General features: G+C 30.4%; 2 protein-coding genes and 1 long non-coding RNA gene across 5 annotated transcripts; all 3 read right to left on the bottom strand.

The window, feature by feature from the left end:
* Positions 1-1,411: 1,411 nt before the first annotated feature.
* On the bottom strand, positions 1,412-4,290 carry LOC149890087 (uncharacterized). Its single transcript, XM_090085583.1, has 2 exons — positions 4,019-4,290; positions 1,412-3,906 (listed from the first exon to the last, which is right to left on the bottom strand). The coding sequence occupies exons 1-2, from the start codon at positions 4,281-4,283 to the stop codon at positions 1,598-1,600; spliced, it is 2,574 nt and encodes an 857-aa protein (XP_089941709.1). The 5' UTR covers positions 4,284-4,290; the 3' UTR covers positions 1,412-1,597.
* A 584-nt stretch (positions 4,291-4,874) lies between these two features.
* LOC149890086 (uncharacterized) lies at positions 4,875-15,659 on the bottom strand. Of its 2 annotated transcripts, none has more exons than XR_016451914.1 (3): positions 15,439-15,659; positions 11,080-11,269; positions 4,875-5,116 (listed from the first exon to the last, which is right to left on the bottom strand). It is a non-coding gene; the product is annotated as an uncharacterized LOC149890086 (long non-coding RNA). The 2 variants fall into 2 exon arrangements; XR_016451913.1 differs by lacking the exon at positions 15,439-15,659 and adding an exon at positions 11,563-11,667.
* A 4,017-nt stretch (positions 15,660-19,676) lies between these two features.
* Positions 19,677-23,043, bottom strand: LOC149890085 (uncharacterized). 2 transcript variants are annotated; one of them, XM_090083645.1, is made up of 5 exons: positions 22,831-23,043; positions 22,644-22,742; positions 22,091-22,256; positions 21,465-21,890; positions 19,677-21,240 (listed from the first exon to the last, which is right to left on the bottom strand). In XM_090083645.1, the coding sequence occupies exons 3-5, from the start codon at positions 22,245-22,247 to the stop codon at positions 19,844-19,846; spliced, it is 1,980 nt and encodes a 659-aa protein (XP_089939771.1). In that variant the 5' UTR covers positions 22,248-22,256; positions 22,644-22,742; positions 22,831-23,043; the 3' UTR covers positions 19,677-19,843. The 2 variants fall into 2 exon arrangements, with proteins under 2 accessions (XP_089939771.1, XP_089939772.1); XM_090083646.1 differs by lacking the exons at positions 22,644-22,742; positions 22,831-23,043 and having other exon boundaries at positions 22,091-22,398.
* Between the last annotated feature and the right edge of the window lie 494 nt (positions 23,044-23,537).

Below are 23,537 nucleotides of genomic sequence, written 5' to 3'. Positions count from 1 at the left end.
TCGGCATTTCTTTGTACTTCTTTGCAAATTTTTATCAACGTTTCATTTGTTTTGCAGTTAAAAAAAGGTTTTTTTCGAACAACTATACCTCTACATCCTTGTTCTCTAATACGATTTCTAATTGTTTGAGGGGTTACTGTGATAATGTGATCTTCTTGAACTTTTAAAGCTAATTTAGCTTTAAAAGTTCAAGAAGATCACATTATCACAGTTTCATCAAACTTAAAATATGAGTTTGTGGAACTGATGAAAATACTTTTGGGATCCTGAAAGTTAAATATCAGCCTGAAAAAGTTAATTGAATTCATATTGAGCAATAGAATCAAAAACTTTTTTAAAATTTTCCATCGTAAATTCCATAAAAGTGAAAATTCTAATTTCACTTTTACAGACATTTCTGACAAAATATGGTATGCTTAGGATCATTGTCGAGGGCAAATAAAAATTTTTGTCCAAAATTAAATTTGGGAGTTGATAGCAACAAATGCTCCTCTAAGATATCACAATAATAACTAGAAGTACATTACTTTTTAAAAAGCACAAAGAATAATTGAGGGAGAAAGTCCTGTATAATTTAAAACATCTTCCAGCCAAATAGTGTTATTGCATAGATATATCAAGCACTAAAAAGATTGGCTCTTTTAGTTTACCCAATTTAAGTAATGGATAAAAGGTTTGTACTAGATGTGTGGTAAATTTTTTAAAAATTATTTAATAAAATTTTCAATCATTTTTTCAATTGCTTTCCATATTTTAGATATATTTTTGAAATTAGCATAAAACCTTTAACTACAAAAAGGATTTATAACAATTTGTATCAAAAAAATTATCTATGCCTGATACAGACAGAAAGACATGAAAGAAAGACAGATATCTACAGTAAAAATAACACAAGATTTGTTTTGTTTATGGGTCATTCCATGTCAAATCAACTAAAAAAAAAATAATTCGGCACCATACCATCTTAGATTTTGCTGATTTTTGGAATACAAGCTTGAATTAATAAAAGGAAACTTCACTCCAAATTTTAGTGTCTGACTCCTTACGGTTTCAGAGATACTGATACTTGGTCCCAGTCTCTTTTTTGACTATTTTTTTCAGCGCCATTTATTTGTTTGACTCATTGCACGACACAATTAGCTTTAACTTATGAAATACTTGTTTAATAGTGGTAAAAATTTCTACCTAACTATTTTTTAGGGTGAGGAACTCAAAAATCATGGGTAAAATACACAAAAATTTAAGCTTCTATATGAAAATTCAATTTCAAAATGGTGTAACACTTTTCGTAAGTTTTTTGATGCCCCGTACAAAAAAATGTTTATCTCGAGATGCCTAAAAGATAAAATTCTGAAATTTTTTCCTAATGTTCTATATGTAACAAACTCCATAATACAAAAAAACTGCAAGGTTTTTTTTTTTAAATCAGATTTATTCGCATTCAAAGTCTTATAATAATAAACCCAAAAAATTTCAAAATTACACTAAAACCATGAAAATAATTAAATTGCAATGAGAAAAACTAAAACTAATAGGCAATAAGAATTGACAATCTTCCACATTTAATAAAAATAAAAAATCTTTGAAAGATAACAAATTAGTTCTCTGGTTTAAAGTTTGCCCAGCTATCTTCAATGCTCTGGTGATCTATTTCACTGATTTTGTATTGTCTTCCTGTAACAGTTGTTGGAATATTAATCATTAACAATAAGTTTGTTGATGGAACCCAGCACACATCATCTCTAGAAGGCCAATAATATGACCTTGAAGGGTAACATGGATGCATGAATCTAACTAGAAAGTCTTTATTTTCAACATCAGTTTCCTCAACTAGTCCGATCCATGGATTGTTATCATATATCAAACATACAAACGCGCCAATGCTTATATTAGACAAGAATTCTTTAATAATTTCATCAGTTTGAAAATTAAAAACAAATGAATACTCCAATTGTTCAGAAACAATTTTAGCTCCAATTTTTGTGTTACTTATTGGAACAAAATTGTGATAGGTGCGAGTGCCTGGTAATGTTTTTGCAGTTGCATATCTTTGCTCCATTTCACTTCGAATTATTGTGTTTGACTCCTTAGATATGTAATAAAAATTAATTGCTTTGATTTCGTTTTGGCAAAAATTAAACATTGCAGATGCTGTAAGAATATGATTTGTTGTTGTTCGATGAAGGCTAGCAATTGAAGTTAGTCTTTTTACAGTCCCGCCAATACCATCACAGGGTGATTTACCGTGACTTGTTGCAAAGAAAGACCATGTACATTTCATACCAAAATCTTGTTCATGGTGGCATATATTTATGAAGTGTTTGCAGTTTTTGTACTGGCCAACACACCCATCTGAAAAGTAATGGACAGTTTCTATTTGATGAGAAATATTGCTTTTAATATGTTCAATTGCTAGCTTCATCACATGATAAACCATATCTACATCATGCAGTAAATCATCTGAGATGAAACATAATGAATCACATTTGAGGACATTATTTTCTTTATAATAAATTACTGTTGGATGCAATGTTGCTTGAATTTTGTTCCAGTGAAAACTTTGTATTTCGTCTTGTACAACAAACTCATAATTTTCTGAGAAATCTAAAAGGACAACAACCTCAGTACTACTTAACTCATTTTTTAACTTTCTTAAAGAAGCAGCTTGACTTTTTGCAATGTAAGAATGAACAGTAAGTTTTTGTAACTTATTTTTCAAAATATTAATAAAGCTACTTGTCGTTTCTGTTAGACTTAATAGCTCAGATCGGTCTGTTGTTTTCCATTGTTTATAATCTATACAATAATCATCATCTTCATCAATATCGTCTTGAGAGTATAACTCATTTTCAAGATAATGTACTAATGCAGAATCTTCTGGGCACATAGGGCAACGATGTATCATGCAATTCTTGTTAGCCCTACTACAAACAAGCATATCAATAAGTTTGTGATAATCCTTTGATAATTCAACTGCACTAATCATTAACTTAACATTTTGATGGTAGGTGCACACACATACTGTATGCGTACCAGATGCTCCTACTGTAATGCACCATTTTGGACGATGTGAGCAAAAGTTAGAAAAACAAGTCTTTATATCTGGATAACAGGTTTTAAACTTTGCATATAGCTCTTTTAGATTTGAGAGAATCAAACGTTTTTGCATGTGAGATCTTCGAGCTATACTAACAAAATCTTTTTTACCAGACATTAGTCTGCTATTTTCATCATTACAATAAAATTCAATAATTTTATCTACTGATTCTTGAGGTGTTTTCTTTCCTTTTTTTTTTTCAGGAAAAGATAAAATACCATTTTTCTGCAGCAATTTGCGTGATATCTGCACCATGTAATTAGTAACATTAAATTCTTTTTCTATATCTTTGTGTGACCAAGAAATTGGAACCAGTGTTAGTAGTTGAATTTTCTGATTACGATTGGAAATTAACATTTTTTCTTTGATTTTTCTAATAAGTATATCCATGTCATTTGCTTTACCTTTGACTTCCTTAGATAATTTATTGAAGGAATCTTCTTGGCTTAACTCTTCAGGATCTATATTTAAAGTCCTTGCAATGCCTAACTTTACTGTTTTTTGAACATGTAACAATTTTTTTTTGCCAAGAGCAACTCTAGAGTGACTATTTACTGCATGCATTTTGAGAGGACTTATGTTCATAATCGTCAAAGAAGAATTAAGATTTTTTTTTAGCAACTCGTTTATATTAGGATCATTATCTTCATCTTCATAAACCTGGCTACAAGTTGGTTCCATTTGTCCATCATCCTTAAATGACATAAATTTAATCATACATGAAGGACATATCTTTTCTCCAGGAATAACATTAATACCAATATTTTTCAATTTCCTAGCAAGTTGCATATTAATTTCTTTACATCCTCCTAAAAACATAAGTGATAACTACTGCTTCAGTAAATATTTTGTAAAAATATATATAATTTATATAAAGTTACAATAAAGTTTTCAAAACGTTTTATGATTAAGTAATAATACCTTTTCTTCTTTTTCCTTTGTGTGAATTAAATGGATCACAGCAAGTTATGTGGATTGCCGAATAACGTTTTAAATAAACATATTCATGGTGTAGGCAAACCGTTGCATTTTCATCATATTGAATGCCAGAACGACTAATTATCAAGTCTTTTTCAACATCATTAAGACTTGAAACTTTCTTGATATCATGGGATTTTACATATGTTTGTTTGTTACAAATTTCTTTATTTGTTATTCCAATTGAACATATTTCTTTATCATTCATATTTTTTAGTTCTGTAAGAAACAATTTTAAAATAATTATTGTTTGAAGATTTGAAAATAGAAAATCCTTTAGCTATTAAACATAATGATCTTAGATGTGAAATGCAAACAAGTTTATATGTTAGAACTGCACCTGAGACAGCAAGATTCTAAAAATCTTTTAAAAAAATAAATGCAAATAATTTTTTTTCATTATAAAATAACAATTTTTTCCTAATTTTTTTATAAAACTTTGAATAAAAATAAATCTGATTTAAAAAAAAAAAACCCTGCAGTTTTTTTGTATTATGGAGTTTGTTACATATAGAACATTAGGAAAAAATTTCAGAATTTTATCTTTTAAGCATCTGGAGATAAACATTTTTTTGTACAGGGCATCAAAAAACTTATGAAAAGTGTTACACCATTTTGAAATTGAATTTTCATATAGAAGCTTAAATTTTTGTGTATTTTACCCATGATTTTTGAGTTCCTCACCCTAAAAAATAGTTAGGTAGAAATTTTTACCACTATTAAACAAGTATTTCATAAGTTAAAGCTAATTGTGTCGTGCAATGAGTCAAACAAATAAATGGCGCTGAAAAAAATAGTTAAAAAAGAGATTGATGGAACCAAGTATCAATATCTCTGAAACCGTAAGGAGTCAGACACTAAAATTTGGAGTGAAGTTTCCTTTTATTAATTCAAGCTTGTATTCCAAAAATCAGCAAAATCTGAGATGGCATGGTGCCAAGCATAAATTGAATTGAGCTGGAATGACCCTTATACCTCTTTACAAAAACTCGTATTGCAACCAGGATCTACAAATGATGTACTTAGACAATAATCATCAACCTAAAAAAATTAAGATAATTAGAAATTCAATAATTATTAAAAAACCCAAGTTTCTTTTTCTGTTTGCTTTTAGGTATGTTTATTTTAAATAAATTATTTTACTTTTTTAACTGCATAAAACTTTGAAGATTCCTTCACTTGTTTCTTCTCTGAAACACCAAGAACCTTTAGCCAAAAATTTTAATCATTTGGATCTCAAAAGTTAAGTTTCTTGGCTTAGGCTTCTTTGTGATTCAGAGTAAAAACAACAGATTTAATAAGAAATTTTCCTGAACCAAAATAGAAAAGCACAAAATTTTCCAAATACCCAATTTTTGAATATTACAATTTTTCTGTTCTTAAATAAATAGCTTCCTTACAGCTATTATTAATACTGGTATTAAAACTAGACTATTGCTACATTACAGTGTATCTATATTGTAATTCTGTCCTGAGATGATCTCCATTTTCTATATTTAGTAAGCATTTGTGCATCATTTTGGAAATTAAAAAACCACCTTCAAGGATTTTAGAAACATGTATGTATGTATGTATGTATGTATGTATGTATGTATGTATGTATGTATGTATGTATGTATGTATGTATGTATGTAGGTAGGTAGGTAGGTAGGTATGAGGACTAATTTTTTAAAATTGAGCATATACTAAAATGTTATATATCATTAGAAAGCCCTTCAATACAGTATTTTAAAGGTGAAAAAATTATTAAAAATGAACAATTTAAAAAAAAGTTATGGCGTTTTTAGTAGCAAATTTTCGATATATGGATTTATTGAAGAAATTGGTTCCAAGATTTTTTTCGCTTATTTCACGCCCCCTTATCCGGATTTCGGCCCCACCTGGACTTCGCTTACCTTAAAAAAAAAATAACAGAAAAAACGAAATTAGGTACTTAAAGTCCAACACTAAATAGAGTAGCTGCTTATAATTATTTTTTTGTTGAAATTTGGCATGTTCATAGAAAATCCATAAAGCTAACTATTTTAATAATAAAAAAAGCGAACTCTACATTTCTTCGACTACAATTCTATGTGACAACATCAACCAAATTTTTATCCAAATATCTCAGCAAAATACTCCATAAAAAAGTATGGTAGTGATACACAATAGTGATATAAAAAACAAGCCTAACCTTTCTTTTTTTGAAAAGTTGTCAAGGTTTATATATGTTTCTAAAAAGAACCACCTCAAAAAACCGTTTGCCTAGGGCTACCTGAAAAAAGTGGTATACTTGGTATAACACTAATTAAACTAATTGCTTATAATTATTTTTCGTTGAAATTTGGCATGTGCGTAGAAAATGCATAAAAGAAACGGACTCTACATTTCTTCGACCCAAAATTCAAGAGAGAACATCAACCTAATATTCAGTAGCAAAATATTACATAAAAAAGTTTAGTAACTATAATAAAAGTTTTAAAAAAGTAAAGATTAGTCTTTCTTCTTTTCAAAAAGTATCTATGTGTAAATATGTTCCTAAAAAGAAACTCCACAAAACTACGTCTGCCTCAGGCTGTCTCAAGAAGAGTTAAAAAAACGAGAGCCAAAATTTTAGCATAAAAATCGGTTCAGTTAATCGCTATTTCCGCGTACCTTATGTATGCCAGCCTTGTTTAGTTAGACGCTACTGCAGTTTCCCCCCCCCCCTTTTTTTTTTTCTTTTTTTTCTTTTTATGATTGATTCTGATAGAGAATTTTATGCTGATTCGGAAAAATGTAAAAACATAGACCTGAAATTTTTTCGGTCTTTCGGAAATTAGAAAAATGTAAAAACTTTTCGGAAATCGGAAAAATGTAAAAACATAGACCTGAAAAATGTAAAAACATAGACCTACTCAACGCCGTTAATGCATGTTCTCAAACTTTTTTGTCTTGTTTGTTCTCGGTGATAACAAACATACTTTTTTTTCGGTTTGCAACATTTGTTTATAAACAAAATGATATGTTAAGTTTTAAAAATTTATATTCTGCCCGCTATTTTACATGTTTACATTAATCTATGGTAATTTAAAGACCGGAATTTTAGTTAAATAGTTTTATGGCATTATAAAATAGGGGTGGCACATATCACAGTAATGTTTAAATTTTAAGCTTAGACTTTTAAATAAACCTTAAGAGGTTTAACTTTAAAAGTCTAACTAGTCGTATGTCAATTTGTGTGTTCTTCATACTCATATTAATAAAAACTTTCATATAAAATGGAAAAAACAGGTTTTAAACTTGAAATAACTAATTTTTTTCGACCTTTAATATGTTTGCAGACATATGACTGGTTAGAAATTAAACATATAACTTAAAACTTGTTTGAAAAAGTTGTTTTCTCAATTTAATGTTTTATCTTCATTGAGAGCAGCACCATTTTAATACCAAAATATGGTTCATCAACTATAAAGCAAAATTTTATATCTAAACTTGAGTAATTAAAAAAAAAATTAACTTTGTTTGATTTTAGACAAACTAAAGCGCTAAGAGAGAAAAAAAAAATTAAAAAAAAAAACTATTTGGGCTAAAAAAATACAGTGAAACTTAACCTTTTTATAAAAACGAAAAATTCGTGTATTTTCAAGAACATACATTAATGGCGTTGAGTAAACGGAAAGTGCTCTAATTCGAAGTCAAAGTCGTAAAAAATCCCACTAACAACACTAATATTCGCCATTTTTTTTCAAAACGTTTTCATTTTTAACGAAAATTAATTACCGTTACATTGCGCAATAAACAGACCTGGTTTCCATCAGCCTTTGCATTATTATTTTAAAGTATTATAACGAAAGTGTTAAGACGAAATGAAATTAATGGAAGATTTCAAATAAAGGTTGAACGTAGAATTTGATAATGTAGACAAATTGACGAATAATTATCACTGTATCGTACGCTGGTTTTTTTTATTAAAAAAAAAAACGGTTTGAAGGTTTCATTTTCTAAATTTTACATGTGATAAAACAGCTATGAACTAAGTTTCTTCTTTTAGGAAAAAAAACTGTTGCATTCTTTTTAAAATTTATTACAAAAGTACATTACTTGCAATATATTTATTCTCTAATAAATCAAAAAACGGCTATTTTCATTGCAACAAAAAATTGCGCAAAATAAACATACTTTAACGACTTTTTTAACGTAAAAACCGTGCTATAATGTATTGCTTTTGTCAGCAAAAAGATCATTAACTTATTATTTTCAAAATGGTGAATATTAGGGTTTTTGGCAGGGCTATGGACTCGGTAAGCTGCTGTTCCGACTCCAACTCCGACTCCGACTCCTTGATTTTATCATGGAACGACTCCGACTCCGACTCCCGACTCCGACTCCGACTCCTTCATAAGTAACCAATTGGTAACAACAAATATACTGTAGTAAAATGTTAACATTAGCTATTTCATCACAATGATACAATTAATCCAACCACTAAGTGCTTTAAACAATATTTCTTAGAAAACAATTTCTGAACAAACAACTTTTCTGAACTCTTGTTATGCAATAAACTCTTATGCAGTCGCTAATAACATTATGAATTTGTCAAAATCATGTTTGAAATATTGTCAGTTGGACAGAAAGAACTTGTTCTTCTTTAAGTTCATATTCTTTAAGAATCTTTTCTACTAAGACCTGGAGAAATTTGCTGGTGTGATTAGCTTTGGTCTCTTTTACTGCCAATGTCTTGGTAACTGCTTCCTTTTTTTCAAAAAAGAATTAAACATTGATTGCAAAATAGTTCACTCTGTTAAGAAACACAAAGCGTCCCTTGAGACATTCATTAAGTTCTTCTTTTTGTTTAACAGCTTCTTCAATCACTAATTTTCAAATACTCTCTCTCTCCAGAGAAACAAAGTTAATTGAATACTTACAGTCTTTCTGTTTGTGAAGCAACTCTTAGGTGCTTGGTGGTGGCACGCCTAGCTTTCTACTAAAAATATGTAGCACAGTGCCAGACAATTTAAGTCGGGAGTTGGGGGATCATGAAGTTATATAGTTTAAGGGAAGGTAGAGGAGAGCGCAATGGAGGTAATTTATGATTCTCAGTGATAAGCAAAAATACCCTATTTTTCAGTGATAAGCAAAATACCCTATTGCTTATCACTGTTTTAAAGGCCTAAAAATAACATGTCAAACTCCTTGTCCTCCAGTTGTTGCAAACTACAATTCCCATTGTGTCTGGATATCCTACAGTATACAGAGCATCCTGGGACTTGTACTTTGTAACAACTGGAGGGCTAGAGTTTGATACTTGTGCTTTAGACTGACAAAACATAAAATATTTTAATGAATAACATCAATAAAATACTTATGAAAATTATGAAACTTTGAAAGATTTTTTTTAAACCGAAGTCGGAGTCGGTACAATTTTTCCGACTCCGACTCCGACTCCAGCAAAAATGAGCTCCCACTCTAACTTCGACTTCACGACTCCGACTCCGACTCCACAGCCCTGGTTTTTAGTGGGATTTTTTACAACTTTTACTTCGAATTAGAACACTTTCCGTTAATTTTCAGGTCTATGTTTTTATATTTTTCTGAATCAGCATAAAACTCTCTATCATAATCAATCATAAAAAGAAAAAAAAAAAAAAGGGGGGGGGGGGGTTTGGGGAACTGCAGTAGCGCCGTTTAGTTAATTATTGACGCAATAGTTCTAACGAGGGTAATCAGACTAACAAACGAGCTATCAAACATGTGATTCTCTTTTGTGAATTTTAATTTATAACAGAATTTGGCTGTTTTCAATCAAAATCTTTATAATTATTAAAGAAAAAAAGAAATTAACTTTTATTAGAAAAAACGAACTTTCATCAAATAGTAAAAGTAAAATTCCTTAATCCATTCATTCTTTAAGTTGTCCTAAGCTCATAGATATTCTTTGGCTTGTATTTCTTAATCCTCGTCTCGATCTTATTCCATCTCGGGTGATTTAAGGCAAGTCTCGCTTTTATAAGTGTTCAGTTGCACCACTACACATGTCTTTTGAGCATAAATTTTTTTGGCAAACGATTCACTTTGGCAAAAGATTAAGTGAAACATTAAATTCACTTGAAAAAATGAATTTAATGTTTCACTTAATCTTTTCTAATTTTTATGATTCATTTACTGTGTAATATAATTGGTATATGTTGGAGGTACATACATGCATACATACATGCCTGCCTACCTACCTACCTACCTACCTACATACACACATACACACATGCACACATACACACATACATGCATACATACATAAGTACGTACGTACGTACGTACATACATACATACATACATACATACATACATACATACATACATACATACATACATACATACATACATACATACATACATACATACATACATACATACATACATACATACATACATACATACATACATACATACATACATACATACATACATACATACATACATACATACATACATACATACATACATACATACATACATACATACATACATACATACATATGTATGTATGTATTGTAATTGAATTGCGCAGAAGAAAGTACGTTAAGCGGTTATTGAAGTAGTTTCCTTGAAATGTTGTAAATATAGTTTGAGCGGTTTTTTTATGAGTGTATTTGAGGTATTTTGTAAGTATAAATTAAATGCTAAACTTTTGAAAAGCAAAGTTTTTTAGGAGAAGAAAAAATGGAGAACTGCAGCGTTGTGTTTGCTGCGAGAAAGCTACACGTATGTATGTATGTAGCAAAACGGCCGACAAACTGGAACTTTGGTGACTTGCTTTCTTTTTCTTTAGCGGGATAGAATGTCTTGTACATAATTTAGGAAGCAAATAATATTTAATTTTAATAACTTGTGTTTTGTAAAGCTTAAAACCATGTAAATTATTGCTTATTTTACAGGAGTAAGAATTTCAAACTAAGCTCAGTATAAATATCAAATGTTACACCAGTATATATGGTGTACACTTAGATTTGACTGTGTAAGAAGTATCAGTTATAACTGAGAATTACCTTCAAGTGCATGCAATAAGAATATAATTGACCCCATGTGAACCATTCTGTTGTTAAATCATTATTTCCATTAGTATTCCAGGTCTGAAGTGTGCATCTTTCTAAGTATGAGTCAGTGATTCTCATATGAAGCAAAATAAGCAAAAGTAAATTAAAACTCAGAATTCTCATCTTTTCTCACAGCATCAATCTAGTAGAAAAAAAAAAACAAAAGCTGTTACAATTAAACCATCATCAGTATAAGGATTAATTATTCTGCAATTTGAGTACATATCAATTGAAAGGAAAGAGCCGAAATTCGGTTATCAATCTCTTTTTTGCTTACGAATGTAAAAAAGATTAAAGCACACGGGTGGAATGGAAACGAACCTACGCTTAAAAACAACGCGTGGGAAACGCGAGCAAAAAATATAAAACGTGAGAATAACAATATACGAGAGTGGAACACAAGCTCATTATTTAATTTAAACAAATTTTACTCACAAGCAGAAATAATCTTGAATAAAAAGAGCTTAAGTGGAAAAAGCCCTTGCATCTTTTCTCACGCGAGTTAAAATTTTAATATGAAAACGCGAAACTTTAAAAAGTTCTTTTGCTTAATTAATAAGTTTAGCATAATTAGTTGTTACAACTATTTAGTTTTTTGTTATTTGTTTTTTAAACCCACCAGGTGAAAACAAACTGATGGAAACCAGGTAAAAACTAATAGAAAAAAAAAATTATTTTGTTGTTTCTTTGTTTACAAACTTTTTTCAATTTTTTTCGATACTTTTTTGAATATAAAATGTTTTACTGAATCGCATATAAATAATTTTTTCAAGCTCAAGACACCTTAAACATTTTCACGCTCAAGATACTTTAGTCTTTACTAAAAACCTAGAACTTTGAATTCATATTAAACCACCAAAATGTTAGGGTCATGACCAAGGCCTGTCGACTCTTTCGTTTTTACATACTTAAGAGTGTAATCGTACGCGCAAAGCATTATGGGATGTCCTGGTAGTATAGAAGTTAAACAACAACAAACTTAGTTGAAACTGTTTTCTGTATTATCTTTGGTTTTTCTACAATAGATAATTATCTTCATTATTCAGAAATGCCTTCATATTGTGCAGCGATAAACTGCACAAATACTAGTGGAATAGCTGACAAGAGTGTTTCATTTTTTCGTTTTCCAAAAGACAAAGATAGGTACGTACTAAGTAGTCAATTGGAGTGCCTAATTGAATATTTTATTCCTTAATAAATAATTCTCTGTATTTTATTTTTTTTGTAATCTTATCAGTTTTGTTTTGAACGTTGCACAATTTTAAATTGAACATTGTACAACGAAATTTTTATAGGGAGTAATACAATAAAAGTTTGACGATAGACGTTAAAATGATTAACTCATTACACAAATATATTAGGCAACAAAAATTACATATTATTGATATTACTTTTATTCTACAGGTGCAAGAAATGGGTTATAAATTGTAGAAGAGCAGATTTAGATGGAAAACCTGTCGAAACTTTGAACAAATATTATCGTTTGTGTAGTAATCATTTTGAAAGTTCGATGTACTATTTAACAAACAACGAGGGAAAACGTCTTCTCTATAATGCCATTCCTACTATATTTAATGTTTCAAATCCACCACAATCTATAGGGGGAAAAAGAAAACCACCTCCTAAAAGAAGTCCTTTGCCTTCTAAAACTAAAAAAATACAAATTGAAAAAAATATTAGAATATTTGAAAATCCCAACATTCAAAACAATCAAGAAAGTGTTGACATTACAAAGTATAAAAAAGTGCAAAATTCATTGCGTACATGTCATGTTACAATAAGCAGGCTTACAAAAAAAATAAAACTATTGGAAAAAAAAAAGCAAAAAAAATGTAATGTCTCAATTAATCATATTTTAGATTTATCTAGAAACTTTCTTTCCAATGATCAGCAAAAGTTTTTTGCAAGTCAATTAAAAATGAGTTCCCAACATAAAAAAGGTAGACGTTGGACAATATCGGACAAACTACAAGGACTACGACTTTTTTTTCATAGCCCACAAACTTACAGAATTTTAAGTTCTATTTTTTCTTTACCAAGTAGCACCACTTTGAAATTATTTCTTTCAAGAGCTTATGGAGATATGCAAACTGGATTCTCACAAAAGTTGTTCACTTTACTAAAACTACGTGTTGATAATATGAATCAACATGATCGTAATTGCAGTTTAGTATTGGATGAGATGGCAATCAAACAACACTTAGATTATGATAAGAGTGCAGATGTTGTTTTTGGAATAAAAAATAAGAAACCACTGAATCAGGCTCTAGTTTTTATTATCAGAGGTATTGCCACTAAATGGAAGCAACCAATTGCTTATTTCTTTAGTAACTCAACTGTTTCAACAGTTAACCTTGCTAAGTTTATTCAAGAAGCTATATTAAGAGTTCAGGACTGTGGATTGTTAGTCAGGTGTATTGTGTGTGATCAAGGATCAACCAATATTGGAGCACTTAAAATCCTTGGTTTTTCAAAAATGAAATCTTGTATTCACTATCCATCTTTCAAAAATACAGTTCATATTATCTTTGATCCCCCTCACCTAATTAAAAGTGTACGTAATAATCTTATGCGACATAACATTGATATTGGTGGTAATATAGTCTCATGGCATCACATTCGTATGCTGTATGAGGTAGACAAATGCAACCCTATCCGTCTTGCACCAAAATTGACTGATAGACATCTTGATGCTGGAGCATTTCTAAAAATGAAAGTTAATCTAGCCACACAAGTGTTTAGTCATCAGGTTGCTACAGCATTGTCTTTGTGTGTCACAGCAAATGTTTTACCACCAACTGTATTACAGACTGCCCAATTTGTTGATAAAATTGATACTCTTTTTGACCTGATCAATTCAAGTAAGCTTCATGCAGATAAACCTGCTCGTTGTGCTATAACAGCAAAGGGAAATAATATTTTACTGTTAAGGGAACTACAAACTTGGATTAAGAAATGGAAGTTTTGTGATGTAAAATCCCAATCCCAGATAGCTAGTCATTGGGGGTTAGATGTTACAATAAACAGTATACTGAAACTTTGTCAGGAGCTTCTCTCAGAAGGATTTCATTGTGTTAGCACTTCTCGCTTTAATCAAGATTGTTTAGAAAGTTTTTTTGGAACTATTCGAAGCAAAGGAGGCTGGAATGACAGACCAACAGTTAGACAATTTCGAGCAGCTTACCAGAATTCTTTATTGTTATTGTCAGTAGAAACTAGCAAATCTAATAGCAACTGTCTGACAGAAACAGATTTTAGTGTGGTATTAGATATTAATTCTTTATTTGAAAATGTACAAAAAAAAAACAACTAAAGAAGAATGTTTATTTTTTGCTGACAAAAAAAAAATTAATCTTTTGAACAAATTTCCTGTTACAATTCTTATGAAAAAAAATATTGCACAAGCACATACGGATTTTGCTAACTTGTTAATAAAAAGAGTTTGCTTGTGCCAACAGTGTGAGGTAGTACTTTGTCATGAATTAGTAGATATTACGATAGCTAGTAAACATGGTTTGGAAGTCAATAAACAAACATACAGTCAAAGTTGTTCACCAAATTTGTTATTAGTATCATTGATTTGTCATATGGAAGCAGTATTCATGGAATTTATTGAAAAGTGGCTTGATACTGAAGACTTAGCTTTTAAATTATCTTCTAAAATAATAGAAACCTGTACTTTTGACTTTTTATTTAAATATCTTATTGAACATGCTTTTTATTTACAAAAAAAAATAGTTCTTACCTTTGTCATTACGAGAATTTTTAATTTGATTAAACTGTACAATCGTGATCTTTGTCCACGAAATAAAAGAAGTGATAAAAAGATGAAACGTTTGCTACACAAATAATTTCTATTTTAAAATATTGTATGAAAAATTGTAAAAATTATATGAAGTTGTATAGTTAAGTTCTTTGGTTTTAAAGTTCTTCGGTTTTAAAGTTCTAATGGTTTTAAAAATCTTTGGTTTTAAAGTTCTACGGTTTTAAAGTTCTAACGTTTTTAAAGTTCTAACGTTTTTAAAGTTCTTCAATATTTTTTAATTTTAACAATCAGTTAACTCCTTTTCATTATATATAATTGTGATTTATTTTGTTTTATTGATGTTGTGTTTGATTATGTCAGTTTGAATCTGGTAACTTTTTTTTTAAATACATATTTTGATTTAAATTTACTGATTGATAAAATATATATTGTCAAAAAAGATAATTCAGACCGATTACTCATTAGTAAGCCAATTTGATGATCCTCAAATTAAGTTTCAAGAAATATTTAATACTACTGTTATTATTATAAACAATGGTACTTACAGTTTTAATAGGGAATTTCCTTATAAGTCGAACCGAAAATCTATTTCATAAATTTTACGTACAAAAATTTGAAAGTAATCGATCACTTAGAACATTCAAAACAAAAAGCATCTTTAATCAAAAAATTGTTTGTTATTTGTTTATGATTTGTTATTCTACCCGGGCATCCCACAATCCTCGGCAAAAAAATTACATGTTTTTACGCGAGTCGACAGGCCTTGGTCATGACACCCCCTGCCGTGAAGAAGCACCTACCGTGATTTTTTAAGAAATCAGTAAATTTTTTATGTTTTTTTTATTTTATTTTTTAATATTGTTTTATAGAAAACTAACTTATTTCACTAATAATATATTTTTAAAAAGATTTTTAAACATTTGAGATGTTTTTTTACCCGCAAATGATTTTTTATTGCTTTCTTAAGAAAATCTTTACCAGTAAAAAAAAAGTTTGTCTTGTTTCTTTTATGGCTTAAAATTTATATAATTTTTTCGATAAAAGTTTAAAATAGTTGTAAAAACATTGAATATTTTAAATCTTATCAAAAAATATTAGTTTTTTTTGTATAACGTTTAATCATTTACACGGTGATTACGAAAATTTAGGGTTGGCCATAGCTTTGTATTGTATTGGTTTTGGAGTTAAGGAGTTTTGAAGTTAAAAGTTTTCTTAAAGTCGCGGTAGGGGGTGCCATGACCCTACTTCTATTTTTATATTTCTTATATTTCTATTTTTCAAGGAGCTGGAAATGTAGATACTGTATTTTGATTTTAAATTAGAAACAACATGATTACATCAATAGCGTATTAAATTAAAAATACAGAAACGGCTGAAATGTATTTACTAGGCTATATATAAAAAGTTAAGGCGAACTTCATCATGAATCATTAGACATTTCAACTGTTTTAGTAGTGAACAACTTTCACAATTACTATGACAACTCCACAACATTTGAAAACCAACACAAATGCTTTATTCAACTAAGTTTCGCATTTTCATATTTAGAATATTTGTAGCCTTTAGGGTAAACAGTTATCCCATTGTATTTTTTAATTGAAAAAAATTAAATTTTTCTCTCTCTCTCTCTCCATTGTTTTCCAATTCTAAAAAAAATACTTTTAAAGTTTGAAATATGTGCATTTTTGATCATGTTTTTGGCACTGAGGTTTGAACATGTTTTTGGCACCCTAATGATTAAATTTTTAGGTTAACTTTGTCTAAGTATCCCACCCTAGGATTGTATGATCTAGCTATTTTGATTCTGTATTAGATAATTGATAAAGACTCTATGAGATTATGGATAAAGACTCTATGAAATAATAGAGAAGGACTCTATACGATAATAAATTAGAACTGTGTTAAAGTACTATACCTGTAATAATGGAAATAATATGCACTTTTACAATTAAATGAAAGACTTGAAAAATAGTTTTTTTTTTACAAATTGTGATTAGTTTTAAGAGAAGAGCAGTTTCTTTAGAGAACAAAAAAAACTAGGAATTTTTCTTTGAGTTCAGGAATTTACTTTCTTGAAGAAATTAAGTTTTGATTCTCAAATGAAACGTTATTCGAAGCTTTTATGTTGGCAGATAAACGAATTCAAGTATTTTGCTAAGGAAGTATTGTACTTAATTTATCTACTTAAGAAATTTTTAGGCATCTATGAAACATGTATTTATGAAAAAGTATTTTTTAGATTTGATTACAAAAATATTTACTAGAGTCTGTGTCGATTTTATTTAGCATTAAGTATCGCCCCTTGGTTTTACGGTTTTTAAAAAATAACGCACAAATATTTATATCAGTGATTTACATATTTAGACATACAATGCTATAAGATTCTAGAAAAAGAATTACAATACCTTGCATAATTAAATATTACATATTTTATTTTAATCATTCAAGAAATTGTGTAGAAACGCTATTCGACAAAAGCTGATATTTTCATTTTTATAACAAGTTTTAAATGACGATGATTTATGTATAAACTTAAAGTTGTGTCAGCAAAAGCTTTGCTGTTTTAAACGCGTAAAGAGTTTTAATGAATTTCATGAAACTTGATTTATCTCAAAAGATTAGTAAAGAAATTGGTTATTCTTCGTTGTGTGAGGAGGCAGAAAAGTTAAAAACAGCGAAAAGACGTTCACACAGAGACTTATTCATCCTGTCGTATAAATAAACGATAACACGATAAAACGTAAGGAAGAAAAAAAATTAAAAGCAGCGATTAAGAAAAGACGTACACGCAGAGATTTAATAGAACTACATATTCAATACAATAAACACTAATAGAAATTTTATCGGAAGATATTGTATAATAAAAAATACTGAGAATGGAAAACATTAACCCTTTAACGATTAAACTTTCCCTAATCCTAACCAAACTATTCCCAAATCTTGCCTTTTCCTAACCAAGTAATCCCCAATCCCAAACCTCAATCCCAACCTCTATCCCTAGCTTTTCACAAAATCCTGGCACCCATTCTTCGCTTTACTTTAACAGCCTCACACAAAACAACAGACAGATAAATATTTCACAAAGCGCCGCCCTAAATTAAAAAACCAAAAAACCCGATGCCGAAGCATACATCTTTTGCCATTTTAATTACTAGTTTTACTAAAATTAAAAAAGTTAGAACGTATTTTGATGATTTGTTTATGTTAGATATTTAGAACTTATATTGATGATGTCTAAGTTGCCATTAGAATTGGTACTTTTTTAAGTATAATAATAAAATAGGATGAATGTACACTGAAGATCAATTAAAGGGTTGCATGTATTTACACTACTATTCCATAATAAAAATGAAGCAAAAAAAAAATCATAGAATAGATTATTCTGAGGCTGGGGATTTTCAGTATAAAATTTAAATTAGTACTAGTCATTATTTTATGCATAGAAGTATGTAAAAAGGACAGAATTTAAGAACTTTTTAGTCCTTAATTGTGCTATGACAGTGGCGGTGCTGTGCGAGGCAATTCTTACTGCTTTTAATCAATATTTAAAGCTTTTTTTGAACTAATCGTAAATTACTTCTCCAGTAAACTTACAAATACTTTTTATCTTGTCTTATACAGTACAATCTCTCTAATTCGAATTTTATGGGGGAAAAAAAAAGTTCGAATTAGAGAGATTGTACTGTATACCAAAACTTTAAACCTTGTCTTAATGACATGTCATGCAAAAAAAAAGAATTTTTTGTAGACTTCATACCAAAAATAGCTTATATTAATTACTATTAAACAAAAATAAAATGAAAACAAGTAAACATTTAAGCAGCTTACAATTTGTAGCTCTGGTGAAGTGGTTTTAATCTGGATATAATCCTCGGACTAAGAATTATTTTTAATACAGAACGCAGAGGTTATTATTATCATTTAAGGACCTCCAAATTGTGTTGTTTCATAACTTAGAACTAGGTGTAAATTGTCATGGTATACCAACCCACCCCTGAATAATTTTTGGATATTGGACTTTGAGCTGACCCGAGAGCGCCACCTATCTAGGGTGAAAGTAGACATAGTCCCACACCCAGGAATGTCAATTTTGAAATCAAGTAATGACGTCCGCGGAAATAAATTGGATTTGAAGTCAAAAATCATACTAAAAAAGGACTAGCAGGTGTAACATACAAAAATGCCTATAAATTTTTTTTGGTAGTTTAGATATTACCCAAAATGGGCATGTATACTACCCATATGTGTGCCAAAATGTGTATAAAATTTCAGGCCAAAATATTGCTTACTTTTGAAATTATGACAATTCCAGTTTTCAAAAACCTCACTTTTTGCCAATGTCACCATGTAAAGTTACCATCCATTGAGCCACTATCTAAGTTATCCAACAGGCAACACTACACTTTAGCCCTACAGGTTGTGGGCAACAACTTTTGTAACAAAAAGTTTTTTCTAAGACTTAGTGGTAGAGAACTATGTCAAGAAAACTTATCAAGTTAAGGGATTTTCCTTTATTAATATAACTCTTAAATCATAATAAAAAAATGAGTATAGCACCATAGTTGTCCATTTTTTCAAAAAAGTGCATAAAATAAATGTTGTAGGGCTTAAAAAATTAGAGGGGGTCATTTTTATACAGTTTCCATTAATTTTGTGTTCCACTTGGAGAAATTTTGACAACCTGTGATGTATTTCTAGTTTGGTAAACAAATCTTACTGTCTTACAAATATATGATTGATTTTTCTAGTCAGCTTGAAAAAAAAAAAAAAGATTCTGGGCTTATAAAGTTATATTGAAAACTTTCCAAATAGTTTATTTCTTTAAATAAGTTTCAAAATACTAAGAGAACAAAATATGGTTTCTGCAAAAAAAAATGATTGATGAAAAATTTCTACAATTCATTAAGACCCTCAAACCAAAAATGATTCATAATTGATTCAAAAATTTTGTTAAAGATGTTTACTGTTGTAATCAACAAGGCAGTTTGTCAGTTTTTCCGGGTAATCAGGGTGGGTGGTGGATCGCTTGAAGCGCTGCCAATGTTGGCCGAAATCTTGATGGGCTGCTTCGACGGCTTGTTCACTGAAGCGACCAAGGGAGGAGTTTTGGCGATCAATAAAGTCACTGATGTGGTGAAACACAACATGTAACTTTGGAGTTACATGGCAGTTTGGAAGTGCTAGGAAGGATGTCTTGAATTGTTGGATCTTTTCAAAATAATCGAAACTCAGTTCTGATCCAAAACAAGCTCGAACAACGCTGTCAAACTTCCGAAGTGTATCCACAAAGCCAAGAACTTGGAATGCTGAGTTAGCTTCTGCTAGTTGTTGAAGACGGTCCACATTTTTTAGCAATTTTCGGCACTCATTTCCTTCAAACTGCCCACCATGGTAAGAACTCTGAGCAATGTTGAGGGAAGATGGCCAAGCCTTAGCTTCAGGCCACACACCTTTAAGCATTTTGTAAAGGAGGTTGACAACACCTAGAAGAAGGTGCAACTCAGGGGGAGGAATGATGTCCAAGATGAGTTTGTCATTTTGTCCATTGATGATCGGGTAATGGATGACATTGCCAGTCAATTTAGCTTTGGCATGCACTCCAATAGACCGCCTGAAAGATTCGAAACTTTTCCTAAGGGAGCCCAAAGTTCGAAATGTTCCTGCATTTTCAAGGTTGTTTGCATCAATGTCACACCAGGCACAGGGGTGTGAGCTGGAGTGAGCCTGTAGGCTACAGAGAATGTTGGCCAATTTCAGATCGCATGCGATGAAAAGATTCACAGCATCGCAACCAACAAGTGCACATACTTGGTGAACACTTTCATATGTTTCTGGAAACTCTTCAACAACAGCTAGTAGCATCTGACGTTTCACTCCAGTGTCTTTGGCAACTCGCTGCGTCAAGGATCTTTTAGCAGGTGAACTTCTAGATTCCTTATTTACTGCAGAGCTCTTCTCAACAATCGTAAGACAAAATTTCATAAACCCCTTGCCTCCATAAATGCCAAGCTTGACCAGGGGCTCAGAAGAAATATTCCGAGAGGTAAGAACTCTGTTGAGAAGATCCGACAAGCTCTTACAGTGAGCAACTGTAAAATCTCTAGAGTCCCCTTTAGTGCTTGACCCCTTGATTTTTGTGTGTGTGAAGAACTCACTGAGCTGTTGTCCAACAGCTAGGAACTTTGATGCAAAGTTAGGCTCAACTAGTTTTCCAACTGATGCTTGGTTAACTGTACTGACCAATCTCTTGATGCCAACATTGGACAATCCAGTATTCAGTTGAATATTCACAAGGTCTTGAGTAGTCAAAAACGAAGAAGCAGGTTTTGAGGAAGCTCCACTTGGGCCTTAAAATGGAATTTCTTTTTTTTTAAAGGATTAGAATATTTTAGATAACTTACTTCTAAATAGAGTTTTTGCTGCTGAAAACTAAAGCCTCTATTTAGTTCCTTCAAAAGCTAAAATTCTGATGATATTTGCAAGTAAAAAAAACAATCAATTATGGTGAATTTTGAACAATAATAACTTGTTGTGAGCTCTGTACTATATATAGTAATAAGTTTTTAATTACCTGGCGTAATGGGAAATGCATGACCTCCAGAAGCCTTAGAAAGACGAACAGTCCCATGGGGTGAGGCTTCCTTGTTTGTGATTACAGTGGCAGCAATCTGTTCGGCAGCCATTGCATCTCGGGCTGCCAAACCCTTAAGGTTCTCTCTAAAGGTAAACTGGTTGCAGGTGTGTGCTAAACCTTTACCAATTGGACTAAGGCAATCATTGCATCTCAAAGGAGTGTTTTTTTCTTCAGCTTTTGTCTCATCGAGTGGATGCTTTTCATTCATTTGTAATCGTCCAGTTTTATACAAGAGGCAATCACAGACATGACCTCGTGTTTCTGTTCTGACAGAAATAGTTGTGAAGTCAAACAGAGGGGGAAGAGTGATATCTTGCCCTTCACCTTTACGCCTCATTATTGTTCTACAGGCTTCACAAATACCTTTAAGCATAAAAAGTGATTTTCATAAGTCAGAGAAATATTGCTGTGCCTCAATGGTTTTGCTGTTAAAGCTGTGATTTTTATGAGAACAGGCAGTTTAAATAAATCAATTAAAAGCAAGCAAGCTTTTTAATTTAATTGCAATACCACAATAAAACTGATTTCCCTATATACATACAATTAAAATCAACCCTACATACCTTGAGGAATGTGAGAATCAGCTTTATCAAAACTGACTCCATAGATTTTGCTGATTTGCTCCCACATAAATGCTGTCAGTTGTCTTGAGCACTTTTTAAGACAAATCAGGCAAACAATTTTCTGATTTTCCTCATGAGTTCTGGCGTGGTTCGGCATTTCGATTGGCTGAGAGAAATATTTTTTTAAATTTTACATAAAAGAAAGTTTCAAGGAAATACCTAATCTATCAATCTTTGCATAATCATAAATATTTTAGTGCAACTTTTAAACATTCTGTTAGCCCCTAAGGGATTTTTATTTAATGAAAAAGTTTTTTTCACTTACTTATAGTATACAATGCAAACAATTAAATATACTAATCTTTGATTTATATGGATAACTAATGTACTTAAAGTAATTGTGAAGTGTACAAATTTGGGTTAAACTTAAGTGCTTAACAGAGCAATAAGATTGGAAGTAATAAAACTGGACCAAAACTAAGTCCTACAAAAAAGTTTATAAAATAAAATATGTTTCTTTACTATCCCGTAAACTGCTGTCAAAATTTCATACTTTTATCTTGAAAATTGCCGGTGATTTAAGCGAAATACTTTGACAACTGAATTTACGGCAAAACAATGCAAGTCTTAGTGAACAACAACTTGGAGTCACCTTCAATATAAAACAACATTACAAAATTGACTAAAAAATATGAAAGTATCACTGTTCATTTTAATGTTAAATTTCAAATGTTTCTTACCTTATTACTTAATAAGTTCTTTAAGAATAATGTGAAAACTTTCAAGGAAAACAAAAGTGTAAACAGAGATCAACTTGTTAAGAACACAAGTCAATTTTTCAATTTTCATGGTTTTGCAAAATTTTCAATAATGCCTAAAATTTTTTTTATAGAATTAAAATAGATGTTAAAGCCATTTTAAATACTATTTTACTTTCATGAAGTTCTGTTAAAAATCGTAGCTAGGTAAATCTTGAAAATGCCGTTGGCAATTTAAAACAATGGAGATAAATTTTATAACATTAGTCATTTCAATAGTTGATTGAAATTTTACTTAATAAGATTACTGAACTTAAATAACTGTCCAAAACTCCTAAGCAGTTCCGAATCTAACTTTTTTTTCAAGCTGACTAGAAAAATCAATCATATATTTGTAAGACAGTAAGATTTGTTTACCAAACAAGAAATACATCACAGGTTGTCAAAATTTCTCCAAGTGGAACACAAAATTAATGGAAACTGTATAAAAATGACCCCCTCTAATTTTTTAAGCCCTACAACATTTATTTTATGCACTTTTTTGAAAAAATGGACAACTATGGTGCTATACTCATTTTTTTATTATGATTTAAGAGTTATATTAATAAAGGAAAATCCCTTAACTTGATAAGTTTTCTTGACATAGTTCTCTACCACTAAGTCTTAGAAAAAACTTTTTGTTACAAAAG

This window comes from Hydra viridissima, unplaced genomic scaffold, assembly GCF_058129835.1.
Source record: "Hydra viridissima isolate aposymbiotic clone 2 unplaced genomic scaffold, HvirCarnegie_v1 scaffold_4, whole genome shotgun sequence".
Lineage (NCBI taxonomy): Eukaryota > Metazoa > Cnidaria > Hydrozoa > Anthoathecata > Hydridae > Hydra > Hydra viridissima.
This window is presented reverse-complemented; position numbering and strand designations above follow the sequence as displayed.